General features: G+C 48.2%; 1 protein-coding gene across 2 annotated transcripts; it reads left to right on the top strand.

The window, feature by feature from the left end:
• The first annotated feature begins 832 nt into the window (after window positions 1–832).
• On the top strand, window positions 833–9,224 carry Mri1 (methylthioribose-1-phosphate isomerase 1). 2 transcript variants are annotated; one of them, XM_029557399.1, is made up of 6 exons: window positions 833–1,036; window positions 1,131–1,369; window positions 1,922–2,097; window positions 5,715–5,891; window positions 5,973–6,197; window positions 8,752–8,944. In XM_029557399.1, exons 1-6 carry the CDS (start codon window positions 905–907, stop codon window positions 8,787–8,789), a joined length of 987 nt encoding a protein of 328 aa, XP_029413259.1. In that variant the 5' UTR covers window positions 833–904; the 3' UTR covers window positions 8,790–8,944. The 2 variants fall into 2 exon arrangements, with proteins under 2 accessions (XP_029413259.1, XP_008853656.1); XM_008855434.2 differs by lacking the exon at window positions 8,752–8,944 and adding an exon at window positions 9,003–9,224 and having other exon boundaries at window positions 834–1,036.
• The last annotated feature ends 8,627 nt before the right edge of the window (window positions 9,225–17,851 follow it).

The raw sequence follows: 17,851 nt of genomic DNA, 5'->3' as shown, positions 1-17,851 counted from the left end.
GCGGGCGGGGGGGGGGGGGTCCAGCCTGTCAAGCATCTGATTGGTTGCAGCAAGTGCCAAACTATAAACTGCTGCCTTCAGGAAATCTGAAGAGATATCTGGACTCAGTACTTTCTTATCCCTGGTTAATTGACAGTTGGCGGGGTAGTTGTTCTCTATCTGTTCCAAGTATACTTTTTTTTGTGGTTTTTCCTGGAACAGAGTTCAGGGCTGTTTTATCCATGGAGGTTTTATCCAAGATGGAGTCACTCAGGTCTCTCAGAGGCAGGTGGCTCTAGATTGAGGCCAGCCTGGTCTACATAGTTCCAGGCCAGCTAGGGCTACAGGCAGACTGTCTGAAAAAGACAAAAAAACGAAACAAAGATCCTCTATAGTGCTTGCTTTCAAAGAAATGGGGCCCCAAGTGGCCCAAGGTAAGTTACTTGACACAGTCATGGTGCTGATGTCCGTGTGCCTGCAGATGTTGAGGTTTCCCTGAGTCCTTCCTGCATCCCGTGTAGGCTGCCGCCGGGCTGCATATTTGCTCCACGAGAAGATGGACGAGTCTCCGGGAAGGAACTAACCCATCTGCGCCCAGAGGCGCACCTCAACAGGGCGCCCTGACGGTCCTGAGTTCTTCCTCATCACCCAAAAGGGAAGAGTTTGTGCCTTGAATTACCCCCTTTGGCTGGGGAAGGGGTCCCGCGTGGGCTCTTTTGGATTTGGGGTGATGCTTTCCTCTAACTTAACGACTGGATCCGACTCGACAGCACAGAGTCCTGAAGTGCAGCTGACAGCACGTCCTGGCCCGACCTGGACCCAGAGCTAGGTTCTGCGCCTGCGCAGAAGGAGGCCCCGCCCCGCCCTCTCCCGCCTGCGTGCTTCCACCGCCCAGAATAGTGTAGAGGGGTCGCGTGTTCGCGCCATGGGTCTGGAGGCGATCCGCTATTCTCGCGGGTCGCTACAGATCCTAGACCAACTGCAGCTGCCCCTGCACAGTCACTACGAGGTGCTGGGCTCGGTGCAGCAGGCCTGGGAGGCCATCCGTGCCATGAAGGTGGGCTGGGGGCGTTGGGGACTAAGGGCTGCCGGGCGGGGGTGGAGACGGCTCCCTCCCTTGCTGCCGCAAACCCTTAGCTCCCTTCCTCTAGGTGCGCGGCGCCCCCGCCATCGCCCTGGTGGGCTGCCTCAGCCTGGCGGTGGAGTTGCAGGCCGGCGCCGGGGGACCTGGGCTCCTCGCCCTGGTGGCCTTTGTGCACGACCAGCTGAACTTCCTCGTCAGCGCACGGCCCACCGCTGTCAACATGGCCCGGGCCGCCCGCGATCTGGCCCACGTCGCGGCCCAGGAGGCAGAGCAGGAGGGCGCCACCGAGAAGACTGTTCGGGAGAGGTACGCGAGCTGGTGCTGGGAGCTGCACCACATCCAAGGGCTCCAGCCTGCTTGCTCTCTTGGGTTATGCTTTGAGGAATTCTGTGTCCTGTCCTGAATCCCTGTCTACTCCCTCTTTTATTTTTTTCTTTTCCCTTCCGTTCCAGCCACTAGATTCTCAAGGCTGTTCAGCCTCAGCAGGCTGGCTCCCACTTCAAGGCATTTGCACAGTTCTTGCCTCAGCCTGAGTCTCGACATTAATCCAACTCCACCTTCCGGTTTGGGATTTCTCCTCCGGCCTCTGTAGTAAATACATCTGATGACTTGCTCCCAGTCCCGATTCTGCCGGTTCATTCTCTCCCCCTCCTAAGGCAATGTCTGAGGCTGAGGGCATTGTCTTGCTGTCTGCTGTGCCCCATCCCCAGCACCTGGCTCACTTGAACAGCTCTGCAAACAAACCCTGCATGACGGAGTGTCCAAGTGTGAGCTAGAGAGGCTTGAGCAGGAGCAAAGGGGAGAAGAACCGTTAGCCTAGGCCGTAGGAAGAGAGCTGAGAGTACTTGCTGTCCCCAGAGTGATCCGCTATGCCGAGGACATGTTGGAGAAGGACCTCAGAGATAACCGGAGCATCGGGGACCTGGGAGCCTGCCACCTCCTGGAGCGAGCAGCACCCAGGGGTGGCAAGGTGACAGTGCTGACCCACTGTAACACTGGCGCACTTGCCACAGCTGGCTATGGCACAGCCCTAGGTGAGGAGGCATCCTATGTTGGGGTATGGAAGGGTCTCTTTTGCATGCAGGGCAATGCAACCAGAACTAGGGTATAGTTCAGTGTTGTAAAAGTACATGTGTGGCTGGGGCTGGAGAAATGGCTCAGCAGTTAAAGGTGCTTAGCTAGGCCTAGTGGCCCATGGCTTTAATCCCAGCACTAGGGAGGAAGAGGCAGGGGATCTCTGTGAGTTCCAGGCCAGCTGGGGTTATAGGGAAACCCTGTTTCAAAAAGATTTCTTTAAAAGGGGTGCTTGCTCCTCTGCTTGCAGAGGATCCCAGTTTGATTCCCAGCACCCTCATCAGGTAGCACACAACTGCCTGTAGCTTCAGCTCTGAGGGATCTGATGCCCTCTTCAGACCTTCACAAGCACCCACCTGTACTCACATGCATATACACACACATACATAGAATTAAAAATAAAATACATTTTTTTCTTTTTTTTAATTTGATTATTTTTATTTTATGTGTATGCATGTATTGCCTGCGTGTAATGTAAGTGCACCCATGTGTGTCATGCAATGCCCGCAAAGGACAGAAGAGGTTGTTGGATCCCCTCGAACTGGAGTTACAGACAGTTGTTAGCTGCCATGTGGGCGCTGGGATTTGAACCTGGGTCTTCTGCAAGAACAGTCAGTGTTCTTAACCACTGAGCTCAAAAAATAAATTTTAAGAGAGTACATGGCAAGCTGGAGAGATGGCTTAGCAGTTAAGAACACAGGCTGTTTTTGCAGAAGACCCGGGTTCAAGTCCCAGCACCCACATGGCAGTTAACAACTGTCTATAACTCCAGTTTCAGGGGATCTGACACCCTCTTCTGTCATCCTCAGGCATTGCATGACATGAGTGCAATACATGCAGGCAATACACCCATACACATAGAATTTTTTTTTTTTTTTTTTTTTTTGTCTTTCTGAGACAGGGTCTCCTTGCAGCCCCAGCTGTCCTGGAACTCACGATGTAGATCAGGCTGGCCTCGAACTCACAAAGATCAGATTGCCTCTGCCTCCAAATACACATAGAATTTTTAAAAAGAGAATACATGGCTTAGCTTAACACACACAGGCTCACTATTCAGTCCCCAGCACCCAAAAGAAGATACCCAAATTATTATGGTCACTGAAATGTGAAAATATTGGTTCTTATTAAAAAAACTCTTAGGGAAGTGTCTTTAGATATGGGTAAAAGCAAGGAGTTCAACCAACAGCATTGGGAACCTATCCCTCATTGTCCATGGATTGAAGGGGCTCTACCAGGGGTACTAGAATCTTCCCTGGGTCATCTGCCCGGGGGCCTGGCCTGAGCCACTCACTTAGAGAACTGGGTAGCTGGCAGTGACATTCCCTAAGCAAGACTGGGGAAGTTGTGATGAGGATAGAAGGACTTGTAAGTCAAACCAGCAGATTCCACCCAAGACCCAAGGTGGTCCAGGAAATCCTACCTGCCAGAGTCCAGCATTCAACATTGAGAGCCCAGGTCTTCAGGAAATGACTCCTGCAGACCATTCTCATTAAGTAACTACTGGGTGTCAGGGACTCTTCCAAGGAGTGGGGACATAGCAGTGACAAAATAGAAAAGATACCAGGCATCCCATATCCTAGGGAGATGGGAGGTACAGCAAGAGCCTAGATATAAGAGTATAATGGCTTGATGGAGCTGGAGGCATTGCTAATAATCCTCCTGTGAGGCTGACAGTGTGGCCAGAAGTGGAGCATCTGCCTAGTAAGTGTAAGGCCCTGGATTCCCTCCTTCAACCTGCAAAAAAAAAACCAAAAAATATCTTAGAGGAGGCTAAAAAGATGGCTCAGTGGTTGAGAGCACTAGCTACTCCTGTTGAGGTCCTGGGTTCAGTTCCTGGCACCCACATGGCAGCTAATAACCATCCATAACTCCAGTTCCTGGGGATCTGACACCCTTTTCTGGCCTCTGTAGGCACTACATGACACAGTTGCACTTAGATACTTGCAGGCAAAACACTCATCCACATAAAATAATTAATTTTTTTTTTAATCTCTTTGAACCAGGGTCTCCCTGTGGCACCGGCTGTCCTGGAACTCACTATGTAGACCAGGCTGGCCTTGAACTCACAGAGATCTGCCTGCCTCTTGCCTCCCAAGAGCTGGGACTACAGGCGTGCACCACCGTGCCCAGCAAAGTAATTAAATTTTTAAAAAATATGAGTGTCTTGCCTGCATGTATGTAAGCACACCACATGTATGCATTGCCCCACAGAGGCCAGAAGAGGATGTTGGATTCCCTGGAACTGGAGTTACAGATGGTTGTTAGCTACTATGTAGATGCTAGGAATAAAATCCAGGTCCTCTAGAAGAATAGCAAGTGTTCTTAATCACCAAGCCATCTCTCCAGCCCCAGGAAACTGTCCCTTATAGAAGCCTTTCCTGCTGCTTCTACCCATCACCACCCAAATCTCAGGCAAGGTCTCAAGAGCAGCCTGACAGGGACAAGCTTCACCTCCTGTAGATTCTGGTTCCTACAGGAAGGTTTTGAGCTGTTTTCTGACTCTCTCTGTAGATTTGTTGTATGTGTAAGAGTATACTGCTTGCATGTGTGTAAGGTCAGAAGAGAGCGTCGAATCCCCTGGAACTGGAGTTACAGATGGTTGTTAGTTGCCATGTGGGTGCCGGGAACTGAACCCAGGTTTTCTGCAAGAGCAGCCAAGTGCTCTTAACTGCTGAGCCATTTTTCCAGCATGTGCCCCCCTTTTTTCCTTGAGATAATGTCTCCCTACGTAGCCCACACTAGTCTGCGACTCACAGCCATACTCTTGCCTCAGCCTATGCTGGGATTGCTTGGCTCATTCTTCTGCTTTTGTCACTACATGACAGCTTGGCTCCCTATCCTGCAGCTTTCTAGAGTCTTACTGTATCATAGTTTCCTGGCTGCTTGCTATGTTACACACTTCAAGGCCAAATTAAGGTTATAAACAGCAGTGTCTGAAATTCAGTAAATGGTGGTAGGACATGCCTAGAATACTAGCACTTGGGAGGTAGAGGCAGGAGGATGAGGAGCTCAAGGTCATCCCGAGGGTATTGCCTGCATGTATGTGAGTGCACCTGTGTCGTGCAGTGCCACAGAGGTCAGAAGAGGGCTTCGGATTCCCCTGGAACTGGAGTTAAGGACGGTTCGTAGCCGCCATTGGGTGCTGGGAATTGAACCCAGGTCCTCTGCAAGAGCAATCAGTCCTCTTGACCTCTGAGCCATTTCTCCAGCCCCAATAATTAAATTTTTTAAATGTCTTAGAAGGTGCAAAATGGCACTCAGAGGCTATGGCAAGAAGATCACATTTCAAGGCCAACCTGGATCACATAGCAAGACCCAACTCAGCAACAAAAGTCCTGAATGATAAGGACAGGGCAGCGCTGGAGATCAGAGGCAGAGATGCCGTGTGAGATAGGAATCCTTGGATGCTGGGAAAGTGACAAGTATAAAGACGAGGGAAGCCAAGAGCAGTGTGAGGCAGAGGGAACAGCCAGGGCAGACGCCTGGGGCCACACTGTTCCGTGCCATCCTAGGAGCTTGCAGGGCTAACTTCTGGAACCACGCTGCTCACCTGCATGTTCCTGTGTGTCCCCCACAGGTGTGATCCGGTCACTGCACAAGATGGGTCACCTAGAACACGTCTTCTGCACGGAGACCCGGCCCTACAACCAGGGAGCCCGGCTCACAGCCTTTGAGCTAGTATATGAACAGATCCCCGCCACCCTCATTGCTGACAGCATGGTAGCTGCTGCTGTGGCACACTGGGGCGTGTCAGGTCAGTAGGCTGGGCATAGTTGGGCCAGTGATGCCACGGGCCAGAGCCAGGCACGTGACCTTTTCAACTTCTCACTCACAGCTGTAGTGGTGGGAGCGGACCGAGTGGTTGCCAATGGAGATACAGCCAACAAAGTGGGCACCTACCAGCTGGCCATCATTGCCAACCACCATGGCATCCCCTTCTACGTGGCTGCACCCAGCTCCTCCTGTGATCTCCATCTGGAGACTGGCCAGGAGATTGTCATAGAAGAACGCCCTGGCCAGGAGCTGACGGACCTAAATGGAGTCAGGATTGCAGCACCCGGTAAGTGGTAGGCTTGGCACTTGGGGCATCATGGGATTCAGGGACACGTGCAGCTCAGCTCCTTCCTCAGAGCTGGAGTCTGATGAAGGTCAAACTTTGCAACTAACAGGTTACGTGAACAGCCTGAGCAAATCCTCTCATTCCAGCTCCATTTTCTCACCTGAATATTACAAGTAGTACTGGGTATCTGGAGAGATGGCGCAGTTGGTAGAGTGTGTGCCTTACAAGTATGAAGGACCTGAGTTTGATTCCTACAACTCTTTTTTAAAAATTTATTTTTATTTTTTTGAGACAGGGTCTCCTGTGGCCCCAGCTGGCCTGGAATTCCCTACATAGACCAAGCTGGCCTTGATCTCACAGTGATCTGCTTCCTAAGTACACCATGCCCTGCATCGACTCGATTTTTAAAAAGCCAGGTGTTGAAACAAGTTTGTAACCCCAGTGCTAGGGAAGTAGAGATGGGTGGATCCCTGAACTCTCTGGCCAGCTCCAGGTTCATTGAGATACTCTAGCTCACAAAACAAGCTGAGTGTGGTAACGTACACCTGTAAGCCCAGACTCAGGAGGCTGAGGCAGGAGGATCCACAGTAGTTCAAAGCCAGATGGAGCTACTAGTGACTTTCAGGCCAGCATGGGCTACTGAGTGAGGCCCTATCTGAAACACACCAAAACAACCAGAAAAGCATAAAACCCAAGAAATAGCTACCTATTTGTTGTCATAAAGTCATTAAGACAGCCAGGTGTGCTGTCTCCTGTGATCCCAGCACTGGCCAGGCTGAGGTAAGGGAATTGCTAAGAGATCAATACCAGCCTGGCTACACAGTGAGATCCTGTCTCAAAAAATCAAAAAGCTGAGCCTACTGGCACAGGCTGTAATCCCAGCTACTAATGGGCTAGGACAGGAGGATCACCAGTTCAAGGCCAGCCTCATCAAATTTGTAAGACTCTGTCTCAAAAGAAAACATATTTATTTATTTTTATTTTATGTGTATAAGTATCTTGCCTGCATGCATGTAAGTGTACCATGTGTGGGAAATGCCCACAGAAGAGGGTACTGGATCCCCTGAAACTGGAATTCCAGGTAGTCATCAGCAGGCATTTATGTGCTGGGAATTGAACCCAGGTCCTCTGCAAGAACAGCCAGCTCTCTCAACCACTGAGCCATCGCTCCAGCTCCCAAAACATTTTTTTTTTTTGTCTCTTTTTGAGACAGGGTCTCCCTGTAGCCCCAGCTGTCCTGGAACTCACTATGTAGACCAGGCTGGCCTTGAACTCACAGAGATCCACCCGCCTCTGCCTCCCAAGTGCTGGGATTAAAGGCATGCGCCACCACACCCGGCCCAAAACATTTTTTTAAGGGTCAAGATGTAGGTTAGATCCAGAGAATGTATAAGACCTGAAGTTCAGTCCCCAGTACCACAAAAAAAAATTAATTAAAAGTAATCAAAATACATTGTATACTTGTATGAAATTCAAAAGGATAAAAAGTATTACATTTTGGGCTGAAGAGATGGCTCAGCGGTTAAGAACACTGGCTGTTCTTGCAGAAGACCCAGGTTCGAATCCTAGCACCCACATGGCAGCTAACAACTCCAGTTCCAGGGGATCCAACAGCCTCCTCTGACCTCTGCAGGCATTGCATGACACAGGTGCACTTACCTGCATGCAGGCAACGCATGCAGACACATAAAATAAAAATAATAAATAATTTTTTTAAGTATTACATTTTGGATGGGTGTGGTGGCACACACCTTTAATCCCAGCACTTGGGAGGCAGAGGTGGGTGGATCTCTGTGAGTTCAAGGCCAGTCTGGTCTACACAGTGAGTTCCAGGACAGCTGGGGCTACAGGGAGACCCTGTCTCAAAAAGATTAAAAAAAAAAAAGTATTACATTTTAAAAATGTCTATCAGAGGACTGGGGTTTGACTCCCAGCATCCACAAGGCGGCTAACAACCATCCATAACTCCAGTTCCAAATGCCCTCTTCTGTCCTCTGCAGGCATTGCACGACATGGTGCACTTACCTACATGCAGGCAATATACACATACACATAAAATAAAATAATTAATTTTAAAAAAATGTCTGTGAAGAAAACTACCTTGGACTGGGAGTGTCACTCACTGTGGAGTGCTTCCTTGCATGGAAGAGATGGAAGAGACCCTGGTCAGGACCCCACCCCATCACTCTTAAAATAAATATGAAGCAGCAAAGCACATCTGTATCTGGGCCGGAGATTTTTATTTTGGTTTTTTGGGAGGTCTTTTTGAGGCAAGGTCTGAAGCCCCAGCTGACCTAGAACTCACTATGTAGACCAGGCTGGCCTTGAACTCACAGACTCACCTGTCTCTGCCTCCCTCGTGCTGAGATTAAAGGTGTGCACCATCACACCCAGCTTATTTTAGTTTTTTTAAATATATTTATTTTATTTGAATGAGTGTTTTGCCTCCATGTAAATGTACCTCTGCATGCAGTGCCCGAAGAGGCCAGAAGAGGGTGTCCGGTCCCCTGGAACTGGAGTTACAGGCAGTTATTACTTGCCCATTTTGGTGCAGGAAACCAAGCCCAGGTCCTCTGCAAGAGGAACCAGTGATCTTAACCACAGAGCCATCTCTTCAGTCCCAGATTGTGAGATTCTTAAAGAGCTCTTTATAGCCGGCAGAAATGGGTAGGTATATGTAAGGCTGACGCCTTCTCAGGCAGCTGATTCTACAACCTCAAGAACCACTGTGGCAGAGACATGACCACAGCCTAGAAACTTCCAGAGCGAACCCCCATCTCTTCATGTACCTTCTCACCCCTTCAGGGATTGGAGTATGGAATCCTGCCTTTGACATCACACCTCACCAGCTCATCACCGGCGGCATCATTACCGAGCTGGGTGTCTTTGCTCCTGAGGAGCTCCGGGCAGCCCTAAGTGCCACCATATCAGAAGGACAGACTTAGATGGTCCCCAGATGTGACTGACTGGTTCTCCCTATCCTGCCCTCATTTCTCAGATTTTAAAATAAATTTCTTGAATAGCATACCTAAAAGCTGACATTCCTCCCCGAACCACACTCCCTCCTAGAGCAGAAGGTACAGACAGGGTCTGCATGGCTCTGAAGACCCCGGTACTGCAGCTTGCAGCTGAGCTACCCAAGTTCAAATCCCAGTGCCACCCTTTCTCCACTGTGTGATCTAGGACAGATTATTTTACCCCTCTGCACCTTGGTTTCCTCATTTATAAAATAGGGTGATGGGACTGGAGAGATGGCTCAGCGGTTAAGAGCACTGGCTCCTCTTGTAGAGGACCCAAGTTCAATTCCCAGTACTCACATGGTGGCTAACAACCATCTGTAACTCCAGTTTTAGGAGATCTGACACACTCTTCTGACTTCCACAGGAACACGGGAATTGCATGACACAGGTGCACTTGCACACATGCAGGCAATATACTCATACACGTAAAATTTAATAGAATATTTAAAATAGGGTGAAAAGCCAGTGCAATGGTGCACACCTGTAATCTCTGCATCCTGGAGGCTGAGTCAGGTCACATCCTTTTTCTTTTTTTTTCTTTTTTTTGGTCTTTTTGAGACAGGGTCTCCCTGTAACCCCAGCTGGCCTGGCACTCACTATGTAGACCAGGCTGGCCTGGGTCTCATAGACATCCGACTGTCTCTACCTCCTGAGTGTTGGGACTAAAGGCATGGGCCACCATGCCAGGCAAAGTGAGTTTGAAGCCACCCTGGGTTACTGAGTGGAAAAAAAGCATAAGATGGGAATAACTAGGGTGGTCTCTCAATTGCATAATTTAAGGGGATACCAAAATGTAACAATCAAGATAATTTTTTATTCAAATTTAATGCAAGAACTCCAGAATAATAAAAACATCAAGATTTTAAGTAAAAGATCAGATTTTACACACTGGAACTTGTGCTTCCCGCACACCTGTGGCTCTGATAGGACTTCATTCACAAATCAGGCAGCACGCCCACTCTATAGTCAGACGCCAGGCAGCACGCCCACTCTATAGTCAGACACTTTCCCCTTCAGTTCCATTTCACCTTTGGTTTCTGCAGTGCTAGGAGTGGAGCTGGGGGCTGTACACTGGTTAGGCCCTCCATCATTAAGGTGCACCCCAAGTCCCACAAATAATATTTTTAATGGATAAAATACATACACAGGGCTGGCAAGGTGGCTAAACAGTTAAAACCAGGCAAGCCTAGCAGCCCAGGTTCTATCCTCGGACCCCATGGTGGAAGGAGAACTAACTCCAGAAGTTGTCCTCTGACCTACACACACACACACACACATACACAATACCTTTAAAAAACACATGATTTTTTTCCATGTGTGTGTTGGTGTATGCATATGGAGGCCAGAGGTCATTGTCCTCTTCGGTCTCTTTGATTTTTAGGGTTTTTTTAAAATATGTATATTTATATATGTGTATATCTCTGTGAATGTGTGCACATTAGAGGTTGCTGTGAGCCACCTGGCGTGAGTGCTGGAAACTCAACTCAGGTCCTCTAGACAAGCAGCTTGGGTTCTTAACTGCTAAGCCATCTCTCCAGCTCCTATTTTCACTTGTATTTTCTGAGACAGTGTCTCATTATGCAGCCTTGGCTGGCCCAGGGATCATTATGTAAAGCAGGCTGACCTTGAACTCCCAGAGATCCACCTGCTTCTGGTTCCTGAGTACTAGGATTAAAGGTGTGCCTTCCACGCCAACTACCACTTTATTTAGTCTCTGAACCTAGAGCTCTCAATTAGGCTAAACTAGCTGGCAGGCAAGCTCTAGGACCCTCCTGTCAGCCTCCTCAGCAGTGGCATTACAGGTACGTACCACCACGCCCAGATCTTTTACTGGTGCTGGAGTGCGGGTTCCCATGCTTGCATAGCAAGCACTTTACCCACTGAACCTGATGGAATATCAAGGAAAAAATACAGATTTTAATCCTTGTTTTCTCTCTGTGTCTCTGTCAGCAAAGTTCAGCTGACAAGTTTGTGGTTAGAACACTGACACAGCAAGAACCTAAATTAAAATACCTGCTTTCTGTACACTCCCAGTACCCTAACCTTTCCCACAACAGTTCTGGTACAAGGACTGGCAATGCTGAGGCTTTGTGCTTCTCTTGTCTCTGGAGCTCAGCCTCCCCAGAACATTGGGGGATGATTTCTCCTTAATGGCACCGAAGGCTGTTTGAACCTGTAAGAGGAACTAACTATTCACCCGGCATCTCAGAGATACTGCTCCTGAACACAACAGAACCTGAGGGAGACAGGAACCAGGAGCAGGGATCTGGAGCACCACACAACTGAACAGGTAAGACTGGGGTCCACTAGGAGACCCACCAAAATTGGTGGAAGAGGAGCTTGATCACCTCCTAGAGTACCCTCTGACTAGACATTTCCTTAGCTGAAACGGATCCAGGTTGCACCTGACTAGTTAGTCTCTGGCCTGGGTCAGCAGCCAGGAAGGACAAAACCATGACCCCTTTTTTGGTTGGCAATCTGGGATTCTTTGGTCTTAGACTTCTGAGTTGAAGATGGTATAGAAATTTTGTCTGACCTTGTCTATGAAGGTATGTTGCTAAGATGCTGCGCTGCTGCAAGGCTGGATACAAAGATACTGTGACGCTAGAGAGCTGTCACAGCCGTTAAAGGCTCAGGCTCACAACTAAAGATACTGTGACACATCAAAGTGAGGTGTATGTCCCAAACTGTGGTTCTGTGGTGATCTCATATGGCTGATGATGGCCCCTCATGGGGATCCTGATCAGTTTATACAATACCACCCAAATGAAGAGCACCTTGACTGTCTCCTCGAGGGGAATGGCCAGTGACAAAGAGTCTCATTCTAAGTGACACTGGCACAGGGTGGAACAGGGAAAGCACACAGAGTAAACCCACTCCTTTGGAATGCATGTTAAGAAATTTTAGAAAAGGTTTTAAGGGTGACTATGGGGAAAAGCTCACTCCCCATAAATTGCATACCTTCTAGACTGGCCTGTTTTTGATGTAAGATGCCATCTAAAGGGACTTGAGACCAAAAAGTCATTGCAGAAATCTATGAAATAATCATAGGGACCCCCAGACACTTGGACCAGTTCCCTTACATTGTTATCTGGCAAGAGATAGTTCAGAAACAGCCCCCTTGGTTGAGAGAGTGCCTAAATGGACAGGTAGAAGCACTCTAGGTACCCCTGAGAGAGACCAGAGGGCCAATCTGCTATGACCCAGAGGGAAATATACAGGAAGGACAATGTACCTTTGTGCACTTGTCTTTTACCACCACAGACCTCCTGAACTGGAAAAATCATACTCCCTCTGAGATGATTTGAATGAAAATATCCCCCATAGGCTCCAGGTATTTGGACATTTTTATCTCCAGTTGGTGTGCTGTTTGGGGGCGGTCTTGGTAGGTGTGACTTTGCTGTGGTCAGACTTTGAGAATTCTTAAATGTTGCCGGATCTCCAGTCACCCTCTGCTTCCTGTGCCTGCTTAAAGTGTGCGAGCCCCTCTTTCTGCTCTGGCCACCTCTTGCCACCATGCCTCTGCGCCACGATGGACTCTGATTCCTCTGGAATTGTAAGCTCAAATAAACTCTTCCTTTATAAGTCCCCTCAATCATAGTGTTTTATCACAGCAACAGAAAAACAACTAATACACTCTCCTATCTGGAGACACCTCAGGCCATACACTTGGTGCAGTCCTAGTCAGGCATGGTAGTGCATGCTTTTATCCCAGCACTAGAGAGGCAGAGGCAGGTGGATCTCTGTGAGTTTGAGGCTAGCCTGGTCTACATAGTGAATTCCCTGTCTCAAAAAGACCAAAAAAAAAAAACAAAAACAAAAAAACCAGTACTTGGTACAGCTCATTATCCAGACTCACAAGCCCACCTGGACTGACTGCCATCAGCCCGTCCACATCCTGTTTAACACAGAAGAACACAGACAAGTGACCCAGGCTGCTCTGAAATAGTTGGAACAATTTGCCCCTCCTAGCTCAGGCTCAACTTCTGGATGCTGACCCCAGACTGGGACCCAAATGATGAGGCTGAGCATGCCCACTGCCTGCTGCCCAGACGATATTACCTGGGAGCCCAAGAGGTTGTACATGAATTCCTGTATCATCCTGAATGCCCAGTGCCTCTCCTGGGATGAGACCTACCGGGAAAACTCCAAGCCCAGGAAAACCTTTATGCTGATGGACAGACGTTTCTGTTTCTAGGAGAGTCAAAAGATTTTAACTCTCACCATTCCCAGAGAAGAGGAATAGCATCTCTTTAGTCTGACAAAAGGATCACAAGAGGAACCAAAACTCCCCTTCAAGATACCTGGAGTATGGGCTGAAGATAACCCACCAGGGCTTGCCAAAAATATTCCTCCTGTGATGAAAGAATTAAAGCCTAGGGCTGAACCTGTCCACATTACACATAAGGCACAGATGGGAATCCATAAACATCTGGACAGACTCCTAAAATATGGAATCTTCCAACCTTGCCAGTTGCCTTGGAACACACCCCTCCTGCCCATTCAAAAACCGGAAACTGATGACTACTGGCCAGACCAGGCCTTTTGGGCAATAAATCAGGCCACAGTCACACTGCATCCAGTGGTCCTCAGTCCATCTACTCTCCTGAGCCAGATCCTAGCACGGGCAATCTATTTCACCTGCCTAGACCTGAAGGATGCTTTTGTCTGCGTTTGCCTGGCACCCCCAAGCCAGCCACATTTTGCCTTCCAATGGAAGTAAAGGGCAACTAACATGGATTAGGTTCCCACAGGGGTTCAGAAACTCATCAACTATCTTTAGGACAGCACTAGCTTCTGATTTAAAGGCCTTTCTTAGGCCTGCTAAACTGGGTGCACATTGCTTCAATAGGCCGATCACTTGCTATCAGCAGGAGCCATCCAAGGAGAATGCATAGGAGCTACATAGCTGCCCCTCACTCTCCTGTATGTCATCAGCTACAAAGTCTCCAGAAAAAAGGCCCTGGCTGGTCAGAACAAAGTCAATACCTTGGCTTTCATCTGACCCAGGGAAACATCAATTTGGTTCAGAAAGAAAACAAGTGGTCTGGTCTGTGCAATTCCAGTTCCATTGACCTGCTGCCAAATCTGATCTGTTTTTTCTTTTTTTTTTGGTCTTTTTGAAACAGGGTTTCCCTGTAGCCCCAGCTGGCCTGGAACTCACTATGAGACCAGGCTGGCCTCGAACTCACAGAGATCCATCTGCCTCTGCCTCCCAAGGGCTGGGGCGTCAGGAATGGTCTACCCCCCCCGGCTTTTTTTTTTTTTTTTTTTTTTTTTGTCTTTTTAAGACAGGGTCTCCATGTAGCCCCAACTGGCCTGGAAGTAGCTATGTAGATGAGGCTGGCCTCAAACTCACAGAGATCCACCTGCCTCTGCTTCCGGAGTGCTGGAATTAAAGTCATGCATCACCATACCTGACCCCAATTGGAGAATTCTTGGGCACCCTTGGGTTTTGTCAGATCTGGATCCCCAACTTCTCGTCATGGCAAAACCCCTCTATGAAGCCACTAATAGTGGGGGTGCAGGGGGGCTTGGTTGAGAACCCCTGATGTGGAAACCAAAACAACAAAAGGCATTTGCAGACATTAAATAGGCCCTCACTAAGACTCCTGGCCTGGGACTTCCGGATATTTCCAAGCCCTTCTTCTATGACTATGAAAGGTCCAGAATGGCTGTGGGAGTCTCAACACAGATATTGGGAGCATGGCATTACCTGGTAGCCTATCTCTCCAAACAGCTCAACTTTGCTGCTCTAGGTTGGCCACCTTGCCTGATCTGGTAGCCAAACTCTCCAGGTAGCAGAAGCTGACAAATCAAATCATGAGGACTTACATATGACCACTGGATTGGCTGACTAGACTCCAGTGGACAAACTTACCCTGAAGGACAAACACCTGAATGAATAGGACTCAGCATGTATGGCAGAGTGCATAGGGTGGGAGGATAGGGGGAGGCATGGATGGGGGAGGCAGGTCTGGATTTGAGTGGGAAATGTATGAAATTTTAAAAGCTCAATTAAAAAAATCAATCATAGGACAGGAACTGACAGTCCAAGTGCCCCATTTGGTACTGACATTGCTAAAACATAAAGGGTTCTGCTGGCCGACCAATTCAAGGATGGCCAAGTACTAAGGAATGTTATATGAATGTTATATGTCAACATTGAGTTTGTGAGAACATTAAATCCAGTCATCCTGTTGCCAGTTGGGGCTGGCCAGCCAGATCATGATTGTATTGAAGTCATGGAGGAAGTGTTCCAGCAGACCAGACCTAAGTGACCCAGATAAAGAATACTTCACTGGTGGAAGTAGCTTCATACACGATGGAACAGGTCTCACTGGCTATTGAGTGATCACCTCAGACTCCACCAGTGAAGCTGAACCTCTACCAATAGGGACATCAGCTCAAAAGGCAGAACTCTGCCTAACCCAAGTACTCCAATTGGCCGTGGGAATCTGCCAACATCTATACAGACTCTTGATATGCCTTCACTACTCTGCATGTGCACCGAGTCTTATATAAGGAAAAGTACTAATTAATCAAGGAGGAAAAGACATAAAATATGGGGCCAGGAAATCCTTAATCTTGTAGATGCCGTTTGACTCCCAAAAGAATAGCGGTTATAGGGCTGGATGTGGTGGTGCACGCCTTTAATCTCAGCACTCGGGAGGCCAGCCTGGTCTACATAGTGAGTTCCAGGACAACTGGGCTACAGAGAGACCCTGTCTCAACCCCCCCCCAAAAAAAGAATAGCACTTATGCATTGTTAGGGACACCAAAAGGAAGATACTTTTAATTGCTCACGGAATCAAGGAAATTGGAGCACTGACCAAGAAGCAAAACTTGCATCCTACAAAGAGTCAACTAAAACAGGAACTGTCACCGCAGCCCTGCTCCCCAGTCCTGACAGATTAGAAGTTTATTCACAAGCTGAAAGGAACTGGTTCAAATCAGGAAACTCACATGAGTAGGACAGTACTTGAGGCTGCCCCCAAGTCAACACTTCTGTGTTCCCTAACTCACAACAACCCTCATTAAGGGCCTGAACTTCCTCCAGGGATCCAAAGCATTGGAAGGACTCTTGATGATTTGGAAGTGGACTTCACAAAATTGCCTCACACAGCTATGGGTGGAAGCTTTTCCAACCCTCACAGAAAAAGCTCAAGAGGTAGCCATGATGCTTCTCTGGGAGACTATTCCCTGATTTGAAATCCCCACCTCCATTGGCTCAGACAGTGGACCAGCTTTTGTGGCAGAGGTAAATTGCTAGCTACAAGTTTGGACATTAAATGGAAATTACATAATGCCTATAGGTCACAAAACTCTGGTAGGGTAGAAAGAATGAACAGGACTCTTCTGTTTTTAAATATTTTATTATTTTTATTTTATGTGTATGAGTGTATTGCCTGCATGTATGTGAGTGCACCCGTGTTGTGCAGTGCCGCAGAGGTCAGAAGAGGGCTTTGGATTCCCCTGGAACTGGAGTTAAGTACGGTTCATAGCCGCCATGTGTGCTGGGAAAATCAAAGTAGCAAATTCCTTTTCCATCTCCCCATCCCAAGAACTTTTTAGTTTTCTTTTGTTTTTTTTTTTTTTTTTTTTTTTGAGACAGGGACTCCCTGTAGCCTTAGCTGGCCTGCAACTAACTCACTTTGTAGGCCAGGCTGGCCTTGAACTTATACAGATCCACCTGCCTCTGCCTCCCAGAACAAGACTCTTAAAACACAATTAAGCAGATTATGCCAAGAGATTCACCTTCATTGGGATGAAGTCTTTCCAATAGCTTTACCGAGAATCAGGTCTACTCCAACCAAGAAAACTTGATTCTCTTCTCTCCCTATGGGAGACTACCTCTTCTCATCAAAGGATTATGAGACCTAAAGAAGATGGGAGAACTGGCCCTGGGGCAGCAATTCCAAGCCCTGGGAAAAACCTTGCATTCTCTCTATGAATGGGTGAGGGAAAGAGTGCCAGTTAGCCTGACAACAGATATACATTCCTTTAGGCCAGGAGATTCAGTTTGGGTAACGAATGGAATGTCCAACCTCTAAAGCCTCTCTGGAGAGGTCCTTTCGCTGTCATTTTTATCCACCCCTACTGTAGTTAAGTCCCTGGATTCATTATATAGACTGTAGCTTGCAGCCATAAATTGGAAATGCACTCTAGACACTGACAAGCCTCTCCCACTGACAATCTGGAAAAAGAGGACACCAGACAAGTCCGAGAATCAGAAGGACAACAGCCCTGCTCTAGTCAACTACTCTGGAAGCTGACTAGCCTGCACACAGCCGAATCATGACCGGACTTCAGCCCTGCTCCAGCTGCTCCAGAGGCTAGCTGGTCTATGTACTGCAGAAGAATTACTGGTTTCTCACTGTAAAGCATTGCCATCCCCTGCTTATGTCTATGGTTATATCCTTTGCTATACTTTTTGTCATAGGTTTGGTAGAAATTGCTCCAGCTGACTGGACAAACTGTAAAAAAAATACAACCAAGCCAGGCATGGTGGCGCACACCTGTAGTCCCAGCACTTGGGAGGCAGAGGTAGGCGGATCTCTGTGAATTCAAGGCCAGCCTGCTCTACATAGTGAGTTCCAGGACAGCTGGGGCTACAGGGAGACCCTGTCTCAA

Source organism: Nannospalax galili, unplaced genomic scaffold (genome assembly GCF_000622305.1).
Source record: "Nannospalax galili isolate Female #2095 unplaced genomic scaffold, S.galili_v1.0 scaffold47, whole genome shotgun sequence".
In the NCBI taxonomy this organism is placed as follows: domain Eukaryota; kingdom Metazoa; phylum Chordata; class Mammalia; order Rodentia; family Spalacidae; genus Nannospalax; species Nannospalax galili.
Note: the sequence above shows the minus strand (reverse complement) of the source record. Positions and strands in the feature narration are given on the sequence as shown.